The following is a 12,659-nucleotide window of genomic DNA, read 5'->3' as shown; positions in this document are numbered from 1 at the left end:
ACTGGCCACTGTATGTCAGCTGTCCATGCTGTAAAGATGGGCATCACGAACAGTGATCAGTGCAGGAAATGCAACGAACCGGGGTTAAGGAAACACTTGAGCATCTTCTCTGTAGATGCCCAGCGTTATCCCGACTCCGGTTGAAATACCTTAATTCGCCGTGCCACAACGATCTTCGGGACGTCTCACGGCTATCTCCTAGGATGCTGCTGGCTTTTGCCAAAAATGCATCCATACTGCGCGATTTCTGAGACGTAGATAAGCTACCGGTTCAGCTACGGACCTCCACTGGTCTATGCTTTGCCCCGTACTGGGGCAGCCGGTCCTACCTAACCTAACCTATGTCAAACATTCTTAATATGTACATGAATTTAAATGACAAATCTTTTTGTTTGCAATTTCTTTAATTGCTTATTTTTGTGTTTAGTTTGAATTTTATTAATTTATAAAATTTGATGGAAATCTTAGCACAAGTATTTTTGAAATTGTTATGCATTGAAAATAATTTTCGTATAGCTTTTAATTTCATTGGTGCCATGAGACGTATACTTGCTTAATTTCTTGTTTAATTCGCAGGTTGTCCTTTCTAAAAAATTATAAATATTCATATGAAATATTTCTAACACACTTATTTGATTGTTTATTTAACTTGGATACACAATAGTTGAGACTTTAAATGACAAGCATATTTAATAAAGGTATTTCTTTGGTGCAACTAAACGTATGCGTAATACAACGCGTATACGTTATGAGAATTTTGTCACTTTTATTTAATTTTATTTCAATTTGCTAGGCAGTTCCTTGTTGATCCGTTTAGATAGCAGCAGGCAGAGGCTCACTTGGGGGCAACACTGGTGGCGACCAATACCATTCAGCCCAAGGCACACAAGCCTTGGCATCGTTCAGGAATGCCGTGGCAATCGGGCAATATCCGACGGCAGCAGGCACTCCAAGAGTGGAGCAAACCCAGTACTGGTTCTTGATATAAAAATGCGGATAGAACTGCACAGCGATCTCCTCTTCCGTCTGGCAACCTGGCTGTCCAGTTGGTTTGCCAAAGGCAGCGGCGCTGGAGCAGCTGATTAGAGCAAGGCAGCAAGCAAGAAGATACAGATAATTCATGATGAGCTGTAAGAATTAGACTGACCTATGCTAATTTCATGGTGTTGCTTATATAGCACTAGCAAAAAACCCAACTACCTGAACGTAATCTTATCAAAAGTGTGGCACGTAACTGTAGAGAGGGAGAGAGCGGTACTATAAAGCCCATAGGGAGAATGTGGGGTTTAAAAGCCCTGTTGCTATTTGGCAGGCAGTTTATGGCGCTGTTTGTTTGCCCAGCGTTTGAAGCTGTGTTAGCTCTTCCGTTCAGCGAGGGAGCTGGACTGCTTGCATATTCATGACATCAACGCCAGCTGTAAATTATTTTCAGAGATAGCCCTGGCAAGCCACAACAAGCGGAACAACAGCTAATTAATTCAAAACACTGCCTTAAAGGCATTTTTGGTGGCGGGCCAACGATATTTTCACCTGGCAAATGAGTCGCTCTGTCTGCTTCGCCTGCTCAGCCTTGGTGCTCGTTTGTGCTAGTTGTCCAGGACTTGCTTTTGGGCCGCCTTAAGCCATATTAGGTCCTGCACACTTGAGTAATTGCCCTTGCCATTGCAGTGCGGCTGCAGTTGAGCCTCAGCCTTGTGGCTGGATAAAAGGCACTGGCGAGGAGGAGGCTGAGGACGACTCTCTTTGGGGGGCGTCTAAGGGCCGCCTTTATTGCGCACGTTGCGCATTTGGCTTTGTTTGCTTTTGGCCATAAATTAAATCAGGTTATTAATGTCTGCCATTAAATGAAGCTACAGGCACACACCGAGACAAAGACACCAGAAAGAGGGAGAAACCGAGGGGGAAAACAACTACAAGTACGCTGCCTTCCTCTTATCCAGTGACGGTCTCTAGAGCTCGGCTTTTTGGTGATTTATGTTAATTCATGTGGCATTTGTAGCATTTTCAAGTTATTCGCAGATTTTACAAAACAACTACAAAATTTGTATGCACTTTTGCCCAAACACACATTTAAAGCTTGTTTTATTTTACACGAAGACGGAAGTCGGAAAACAACAATTGAAGTTGTTCGTGAAGAAAACATTTCATTCTGTAAACATGTTTATTAAATGTAATGAAATGAAAACAAGAATGTTTTATTTTATTGTCAAAGAAAATAGAAAACAACTCTTCTAGGAAGTTCACAAAATCAAAAGAATTTTTATATTTCTTATAAATTTATTTGCTCTTCGAATGCAGTATTTAATCAATGGAAACTACCGATTTTGTGGCCACATTTCAGCATTACAATTTAATTATATTCAAATAATTTGTTATGAGTATTTCAAAGCCAATTTAATTACATTTTACAATTTGTTGGAACATTGCTGATTCTGTTTCAGGTCCATTCCATTTATGAATTTCTGAAGCGTATCAAGTAAGGAATGTCAGCTGTAAAAAATGTGAAATATTCTGAAATCATTGTAATAAATATTTGACGTATATAAAGCATTTAAACATTTCAAAGAAGGAAAACAAATTAAGGCAAATGCTAAATATTAAACTTACTTAAATGAATATATAAATAAATAAAAATGTTTAATTTCAAAAGGCTTCTTTAAGACTACAAAATGTACAATCTAGATTATATAGCAGAGTATTTATTAGTCCAACAAAATTGTAAACTTTGCACTCGCAATATGCTAGAGAACATGTAAATGTTGATTTTTATTTGCAATATTTTCCATTTCCCACTCGAAATGCGCAAAAAACAGCAGTCGAATAAAGCAATATAAAAAAGTTTCACGACCATCCATTGGAATAAATTTTTGCAGCTCGTTTTATTGATGTGCTCGCCTCGCCTTTGGACTGACAAAGGGCTTGACTGATAACTGACAAAAATGAAATAAAACGAAAACGAGCCATAAAATAATCAAAAATTGTGCAACTGAACTGTGGCATTTTTTTTTTTTGTTTTTTGGTTTTTCCTTACACTCTTACACTGACGAACGAAATGCAATTGGAACAGTTGGCAAACGGGGCAATATTGATTTATGACAGATGTTTTGGGCCCATCCAACATGAATTTAAATTTCACTGTCAAAAACTATTAGCACTTGACGATTGCCAAAGGCAGCAGAGGCTGAGGATCAATGTGTCCGTTCGTTTAACCAAAAAATTAAAAAAGAGAAAAATAATAAAAGGGTCAGTTCAATTGCTGTCATAAGTCAAACGCCTGTTGCCAATTGAGATCGAATCAATGTGTGTTTACACTGTGGCAAATCAAGTGGTAATTGCAGTTGACTCATACAGCTCGCAGAATAACACACCCATCAGCAGATAACTTATCATTCACTCGATAACAGCTGAATGAAATGACAAACATCTTTTATCTTATGTTGACTTCCACAGAAACTGACTGATAATGCAATTAGTGCAGAATCATGGACAAATCTCTTACAGTGTAATACCGGAAATTTGTTTATTATATTCTAAAGAAGACTATTAAGTTAGTGAAAAACAAGTAAGAAATCTACTGTCGAGTGCACTCGACTGTGAGATACCCGTAACCTATTTTCAAATTAAAACAATTTGGTATTATTCTTAAAATTACCGAATTAATATACAGACAAAATAAATACAAAAAAAGTGGATATAAATACAAAAAATATATCGAAGACTATTACATTTAAAAAATAAAATATAGTACAGAATATACTATATTGTCAACCAAAGCCACTAGACCCCATACAAAATTATAATACCCTTCAGATATAAAATTAATTATTACTATTAACTGATTTGATTTTAACGCTGATAGAATCTTGAACTTTTTTTCATAATTAAATCAAATTTAAGCGCTACTAATTAAAGTCAACAAAAAACAATTCAATTAGCTTAAATGCTTAATAATATTCATAGTTAAGCTCTAATGATTTACAGATCAAGTTGCCGTCACGCATTCGATTAAACAAATTTTACATAGTACATTTTGGTTTACTGTGAAATTTAGAAACCTGTTTGCAAGGTGGGCACGTTCCGTTGTCCACATTATTATTAAATATGTTATGTGACTATTGCGGCAGACGGTAAAAATCCCCCTAACAACGCTGAATTTCGGAAATATTATACATTATGACACTTTTACACAATGGGAATCACAGTTGCGTATGCTATAGGTATATTATATTATGATCTTACTTACATGCATGGAAGTAACTATTTTTATATTACTCTATATAAGTTTTCAAGTTCAAAGAAAATATTAAGACGGTTAGGAATTTGGCTGTAATTTTTAAGTATAATAGAATTATCTATGAATTTATCTATCAATTTAAGCACGAAAATGCTACGTTGTTGTGATCAACACAAAAAAAATTGGTAAGTGCTACTTTTGTAAATTATTTATAAAAGTGAAAGTAATTCCGTTTAATTGGCATCAAGTGCTCTACTGATTATGGAAAATATTCTGATTCTTTATATTAAAACAACTGTATGTCATGACAATACCTTAAATAAATATATTTGCAAGTATATGTTATAAATCTGGTTCTACAAATGACTTGATCAACAACTTCAATTAAAGACCGGTTGGCCAATTTTTATCAGCAATTGGTATAAAAATGTAAACAGCGAGTTGAAGCTAATAAATTCAATTAAGATACTCAGACGATAAAGATGAAACTCTGCTTGGCTGTGATCAGTTTGCTGCTTTGTTGTGGCCTCATAGTGGCTGAACGGGAATGTCCTTTAATATGTCCAGCCAATTACGCTCCTGTGTGTGGCGAAGCCAACATTCGAGGCAAAAAAATACTCTGCAAATTTGCTAATTCTTGTGCCATGGATAGCAGTGCCTGTCGCGACAACATTGGTAAGTTAATCTATCAAACTTATGGTTTGTAAAGATATTTATAAATACATTATTTATAGATTGGCGTTCTTCAAGCTGCCACAAGCTTTCACGGCAATGTTCGAGTCTCATGTGAAATGACAAATTCATAACAATAAATAAACGAAGGTATATAATTATATTTTTAGTTGCCGTCTGATTTCATGCGGTAAATTATTTATTTATACACGACAGCGAAAAAACATTTATGGCTCTATCAAGATCTTTTGCAAATTTCAATTTAAATGGTCAGCAATGAGTATAAATTAGCCTGATCTGTAAACTCCGTTGACAAATTAAATTTGTTGCAATAAAGTTCTGTATTGCTTTGATTAGTTTGCTACTCTAATGCAGCCTCGTAGGTGCCAATTGTCCAGAATGTGATGACAACAGGTAGCCAACTTGAGGAGAGATCTTCATTGAGATCAAGTTCTGCAAATTTTTTAAACTATTGTACAATGGAAGCCAATGGTAGTTGCAACAAAGTATGCAAGTTTGCAGTTTATTGTTTAAATTATTGAACAGGTAAATAAATCATTATTTTCTCTTACAGAGTGGCGTGAAACATTGTGCCTCAGCACAGTGACAAATTCTACATATTTATCGACTCTAGTTTAATATGAACTTGACTTGTCCCACAATTTGTTAAATAAACAGTTTGCAACAATGTGATATTCTCGACTATTTGCATTCTCTCAATTCCAAGATGCAAAATCTATCAAATTCATTACAAACCCTCGACCATAATTACATACACTACACAAATATTATTAATTGCGTTTAACAAGTGCTTCCGGGAATCACAAACCGGCTATGGGAAAAACTGCACCTCCCACAAAAGCAATTTGTGGTATAAATAGTCTAGCTAGTGAATAGAAACTATTAATTGAATTTAGTGATTCTAGCTGTCATCATGAAAATCTACTTTGCATTGATCGGTCTGCTGCTTTGCAGCACTTTGACACTTGCTCAAAGGAGGAATTGTCCTTCCGTCTGCACTTTGGAATATAATCCTGTCTGCGGAGAGGCCAATGTTCGAGGACAACAAGTTCGCTGCCAGTTCTCCAATCCATGTGCTATGACTAGCAGTGGTTGTCGCAACGGCATCAGTACGTGAAATTTGTGTAACCTATTTCATAATAATTTATTAATATTTTGTATATATATTTTTCAACAGACTGGCGATCAACTAGCTGTGGAATTACTTCACCCCAATGCTCGAGCCTTGTTTAATAATAAGAGTTCAAAGAACAACCTTTTAAAAAAAAAACAAATTTAAAAGAAATTTTCATATTCATTTGGCTATTTGTTATGAGAGGTTTTTATTAAGCAACTTCCGTTGCTAATGCACTTCGATATAGATTATATAGTATATAAATTGGCATTATGCCATGAAATTTGAATTTTCTCAGAAATATATAAATAGAAATGCATTTTGACTTTTAAAATTAGTTCAAATTCGATATCTTAACTATCAACATGAAAATCTTCTTTGCATTGTTCGCTCTCTTAATTTGTTGCAATTTAAAAACAGCTATTGGTATCAATTGCTACCAGAAAGCCTGTCGCCCTGACAACCCTCCCGAATGTCGTTGTAATCCGAGAAACGAATAGGTATGTGAAATCCATTAATCTCATTTCCTATTATATAATAATTTTTTTTCTATTTATAAAGGATTCCTTGCCATTATTAACCATCGGCCTATTTGCTTAAAATGTGCACCACGAATTTATAATTATAATTATAATTATAATTATAATTATAATTATAATTATAATTATAATTATAATTATAATTATAATTATAATTATAATTATAATTATAATTATAATTATAATTATAATTATAAAACTTATATAACATAGGCTATTTTATTTTTCTTACTTCCGATCGATATAAATTCTATAATTGATAAATTGCGTTGTACCAAGTAATATCAATATCCCACTGAAATTCAACAACTGCTATAAACAAAAATATAAATAAAACAAAAACGTATTCGAACTTGTAACTATCAACATAAAAGTCTGCTTTGCCACCGATTAGTTAATTAATGAAAATAAAAAGAATTGTATGTATACTTAGATTATTCCGCTTTTCGTTTGCTTTTCATTTTCGCAATACTCTCTGATACAGTTGAAATATAGTTTTCATGCAGAATATCACAAATAATTCACAATATCAGCAAAGTAAGTAAATTATTCTCTGATATGAGTTTCCCAGAAATGTAAATTTTTACATAATAAGTTTGCTGCTGATTGAATAGTTTCCTATTAAATATCCGTTGCTAATGCACTTCGATATAGATTATATAGTTGATAAATTGTCATTATACATACCATGAAATTTGAATTTTATCAGAAATATATAAATAGAAATGCATTTTGACTTTTAAAATTAGTTCATATTCGATATCTTAACTATCAACATGAAAATCTTCTTTGCGTTGTTCGCTCTCGTAATTTGTTGCAACTTAACAACAGCTCAATCTGGCAATTGCCACAACTTAGACTGTAGCCCTTACAACCCTCCCGAATGTCGTTGTAATCCGAGAAACGAATAGGTATGTGAAATCCATTAATCTCATTTCCTATTATATAATAATTTTTTTTTCTATTTATAAAGGATTACACTACAAGATTAACCATCGGCCTATTTACTTAAAATGTGCACCACGAATTATAATCCGTTCAATAAAACTTATATAACATAGGCTACTTTATTTTTCTTAATTCCGATCGATATAAATTCTATAATTGATCAATTGCGTTGTACCAAGTAATATCAATATCCCACTGAAATTCAACAACTGCTATAAACAAAAATATAAATGAAACAAAAGCGTATTCGATCTTGTAACTATCAACATAAAAGTCTGCTTTGCAAACGATCGTTTTACCAATTTGTTAATTAATGAAAATAAAAAGAATTGTATGTATTCTTAAATTATTCCGCTTTTCATTTTTGCAATATATCACAATGCAGTATATCACAAATAATTCACTATATCAGCCAAGAAACAGAATTATTCTCTGATCTGTGTTTCCCAGAAATGTATAACTCTACATAATAAGTTCGCTGCTGATTGAATAGTTTCCTATTAAACTTCCGTTGCTAATGCACTTCGATATAGATTATATAGTTTATAAATTGCCATTATGCCATGAAATTTGAGTTTTCTCAGAAATATATAAATATAAATGCATATTGGTATTTAAAATTAGTTCAAATTCGGTCTTTTAAATATCAACATGAAAATCTACTTTGCATTGATCAGTCTGCTGCTTTGCTGCACTTTGACACTAGCTCAAAAGAAGATTTGTTTCCCCTGCACAAAGGAGTATAATCCTGTCTGCGGAAAGGCCAATGTTCAAGGACAACAAGTGCACTGCAAGTTCTCCAATCCATGTTTTATGGCTAGGAGTGGTTGTCTCTACGACATCAGTACGTGAAATTTGTGTAACCTATTTCATAATAATTTATTAATATTTTGTATATATATTTTTCAACAGACTGGCGATCAACTAGCTGTGGAATTACTTCACCCCAATGCTCGAGCCTTGTTTAATAATAAGAGTTCAAAGAACAACCAGCTAATAAATAAATATACAAATTTAAAAGAAATTTTCATATTCATGTGGCTATTTGTTATGAGAGGTTTTTATTAAGCAACTTCCGTTGCTAATGCACTTCGATATATATTATATAGTTTATAAATTGCCATTATACCATGAAATTTGAATTTTCTCAAAAATATATAAATAGAAATGCATATTGACTTTTAATAATAGTTCATATTCGATATTTTAACTATCAACATGAAAATCTTCTTTGCGTTCTTCGCTCTGTTAATTTGTTGCAATTTAACAACAGCTGCAGAGAAGAAATGCGCAAAAAGACTCTGCGGCTATAGCATCCCTCCCCAATGTTATTGTGCTAGATATGAATGATGTCTCCTGCGAGAAAAGAATAGGTATGTGAAATCCATTAATCTCATTTCCTATTATATAATTAATATTTATACTTTTAATACAGGATTATACTACATTCCTTGCAAAGATTAACCATCACGAATTATAATCCATTCAATAAAACTTATATAAAATATGGTTATTTTATTTTATAACTTCCGTTCGATATGAATTATATAGTTTATAAGTTGCATTTTACCAAGTAATATTAATTTTCAACTGAAATGAAACAAAAACGTATTCGAACTTGTAACTAACTTGTCTGCATTGCCATCGATCGTTTTACCAGTTTGTTAGTTAATGAAAATAAAAAGAATTGTATGTATTGTATTATTCCGCTTTTCGTTTGCTTTTCATTTTCGCAATACTCTCTGATACAATTGAAATATTGTTTTCATGCAGAATATCACAAATAATTCATAATATCAGCAAAGTAACTGAATTATTCTCTGATATGAGTTTCCCAGAAATGTAAATTTCTACATAATAAGTTCGCTGCTGATTGAATAGTTTTCTATTAAACTTCCGTTGCTAATGCACTTCGATATAGATTATATAGTATATAAATTGCCATTATGCCATGAAATTTGAACTTTCTCAGAAATATATAAATAGAAATGCACATTGATATTTAAAACCAGTTCAAATTCGATCTTTTAACTGTCGCCATGGTAATCTACTTTGCATTGATTGCCTTTCCAATTTTTAGCAGTTGGACAGACGCTAAAGACTGCAAAATAACACGATGCAATTTGGCGTATCCTGGGGAATGTTATTGCGATTAACTTTAAAGAAGCACTACCAATAATAATCCACTGAAAAAACTTATGTTAATGGGTATTTTCTTAATAAACTTCTGTAGACGATGAATTTTGAAATAGTTTATAAATTTCCGTATACCATATCATATTAATTTTCCAAGGAAATTAAACAACTGCTTTATATAGAAATATGAATGTTTATATAGAAAATCATATAGACATTTCGTATTAGTTTAAATTCAATCATCTATCAGCATGAAAGTCTGCTTATCATCAATCAGTATAATAATTTATTGCACTTTAGAGTTAACTTCGGTATGTAGGATGGAGCCTATTAAGGGTGAACTAGTGCAAGGACTCGATGATAACTGTTTATTGGACTTTATCGCCTGCAAGAGAGGAAAGTGAAAGTGTGAATGCCGATAAATCAGTTTTGTAAATATATATTATTATTTTTTCTATACATTTTATACAGGCTCATCTCACTGTAAACCATCGCTCAAGTGCGCAGCTCTTTTGACTTAAAAATTATATAAATTGTAAATTGCATTATCCCAAGTAATATTATCTTCCCACTGAAATATACCGACGCATCTACCCTGAAATATACAAAAATAGCAAAAAAAAATCACATATTTGATCTTCTATCAACATGAAAGTCAGCTTTGTACCGATCGTTTTACTAATGTGTTGCAATTTGGCAGTGACTGAAAAGAATTGCGTTGTTTCATGCCGCTTAACGTTGCGTATTCGAGGATAATTGTTTAATGAAGAGCATCGACTAGAACACAGTATTCAGGATGTGAATTTCGGTAAACCTACTTTGTAATCATTATTTGTTTTATTCGGTATATGCGCACTTAGCACGAACTCCTTGCATGATTAATCCATCGCCCAAATGCTTGACCCTTTAAAGTTAAAGAAGCTCCATGAATTTAAATTTATTGTCTAACAATAAAAGGAATTTTAAGATTATTCTGCTTTTCATTTTTGCAACTGAATTATTCTCTGATCTGTGTTTCTCAGAAATGTATAACTCTACACAATAAGTTCACTGCTGATTGAAAAGTTTCCTATTAAATTTCCGTTGCTAATGCATTCGATATAGATTATATAGTTTATAAATTGCCATTATGCCATGAAATTTGAATTTGCTCAGAAATATATAAATATAAATGCATTTTGTTTTTTAAAATTAGTTCATATTCAATATCTTAACTATCAACATGAAAATCTACTTTGCATTGATCGCTCTCTTAATTTGTTGCAATTTAACAACAGCAGCAGAGAAGAAATGCGCACTAGAATTGTGTACCCTTAGCATCCCTCCCCAATGTCATTGTGCTCGATATGAATGATGTCTCCTCCGAGAAACGAATAGGTATGTAAAATCTGTTAATCTTATTTCCTATTATATAATTGATGTTTTCTACTTTTTATACAAGATTATACTACATTCCTTGCAAAGATGAATTATCGCTCTATTCACTTAAAATATGCACCACGAATTATAATTCATACAATAAAACTTATATAAAATATGGGTTTTTTAATTTTTAACTTTCGTTCATTATAGATTAAATAATTTATAAATTGCAGTATAACATGGACTTTTGATTTCCCACCAAAATTGTACAGAACAAATTGTATACAGAAATATATAAATATAAATATTATAGAAAGAGTTATTTCAAAATAATTCAAATTTGATCTTTTTACAATCAACATGAAAATCTTCTTTGATCGTTCTGCTTATCTGTTGTAATTTTGTAAAAGTAAATGCCAAAGATTTTGCACATTAGACTTAGCTCCTTAGTGAACGAGTGTTTTGCAGTTTTGGCTAAGGAAACCATCGCCTGCAGAACAACAAAAGCAACTTTATTCCAATAAACGCATTTTCTAGGTATATAATTATTTCTTTTATACATTTTACGAAGTTTTACAATCTGTTCCATGTGAGGGTAAACAATCTTCACCCAAATGTCCAGCTCTATTCACATAAAAGGAGATCCTCGAATTCCAATTTATCGCATAAAGCATGTCAAATAATAAACAATATCAGCCATGAAATCCACGAAATTTTCACTGATTTGAATTCCCAACAAAAATGTATTATTCTATATAGGAATTAGCTTGCTGGTGCTTTAATATTTTCGGTGTACATAGATTACACGGATTACAAATTTAATTATACCAGTAAATTTTAATAATCATAGAAAAATATAAATAGAAATGCATATTGGCATTTCAAATTAGTTCAAATTCGATCTTTTTACAATTGACATGAAAATCTATTTTGCTTTGATCGCCTTGCTAATTTTTTGCAATTTGACAGTGGGAAAAAAGGAATGCGAATATGCGTGCATATTATTAGATTCTCCTGTTTGTGGAACAGGGGCTTTGAAGGATGAAATATTATTTTGTGAATTCGAGAATGAGTGTGAAATGAAACGCATAGCCTGCAAGAACGATATAAGTATGTTTAATCCAATTAACTTATTCTCTAATCATGTAATATTTTATACATTTTAAGCAGATTTACGCCCCATTCCTTGCAGAGGTATTGGAGTGTCGAACAATTGTGGATACATTAAGCGTATGGCAAATTTAAAATAACAATAAAGGCGAAGCAATTGAATTTAATTTATTATGTACAATTATACATATTAATGGCTGTTGTTTGAATAATTTCCTATTCATTTACTGCTAATCCACTTCGATATAGATTATATAGTTTATAAATTGCATGAAGTTTGAATTTTCGCAGAAATGTATAAATAGAAATGGATATTGTCGTTTAACATTAGTTCAAAGTCAATCTATTCTCAATCAACATGAAAATCTACATTGCATTATTCGCTCTGCTTGTCTGTTGTAATTTGTCAATGGCTAAAAACAATTGCGGAATAGCATGCCCGAGAATCTACCGTCTTATCTGTGCATTGGCACATTTTGAGGGTGAACAAGTGTTTTGCAAATTTTCTAATGATTGTGCTAGG

The 12,659-nt window shown here is 32.4% G+C and overlaps 3 protein-coding genes across 3 annotated transcripts; 2 read left to right on the top strand and 1 right to left on the bottom strand.

Annotated features, from left to right (window-relative positions):
* Positions 1-614: 614 nt before the first annotated feature.
* Positions 615-1,154, bottom strand: LOC132785636 (uncharacterized). The gene has a single exon (XM_060791826.1). It carries the CDS (start codon positions 1,120-1,122, stop codon positions 814-816), a length of 309 nt encoding a protein of 102 aa, XP_060647809.1. The 5' UTR covers positions 1,123-1,154; the 3' UTR covers positions 615-813.
* A 3,548-nt stretch (positions 1,155-4,702) lies between these two features.
* On the top strand, positions 4,703-5,108 carry LOC132786609 (vasotab-TY2-like). Its single transcript, XM_060793174.1, has 2 exons — positions 4,703-4,909; positions 4,969-5,108. Exons 1-2 carry the CDS (start codon positions 4,717-4,719, stop codon positions 5,022-5,024), a joined length of 249 nt encoding a protein of 82 aa, XP_060649157.1. The 5' UTR covers positions 4,703-4,716; the 3' UTR covers positions 5,025-5,108.
* Positions 5,109-5,809: 701 nt separating this feature from the next.
* On the top strand, positions 5,810-6,360 carry LOC132786607 (vasotab-TY2-like). Its single transcript, XM_060793173.1, has 2 exons — positions 5,810-6,036; positions 6,105-6,360. Exons 1-2 carry the CDS (start codon positions 5,841-5,843, stop codon positions 6,158-6,160), a joined length of 252 nt encoding a protein of 83 aa, XP_060649156.1. The 5' UTR covers positions 5,810-5,840; the 3' UTR covers positions 6,161-6,360.
* The last annotated feature ends 6,299 nt before the right edge of the window (positions 6,361-12,659 follow it).

This window comes from Drosophila nasuta, chromosome 2R, assembly GCF_023558535.2.
Source record: "Drosophila nasuta strain 15112-1781.00 chromosome 2R, ASM2355853v1, whole genome shotgun sequence".
Classification (NCBI taxonomy): Eukaryota; Metazoa; Arthropoda; class Insecta; order Diptera; family Drosophilidae; genus Drosophila; species Drosophila nasuta.
Note: the sequence above shows the minus strand (reverse complement) of the source record. Positions and strands in the feature narration are given on the sequence as shown.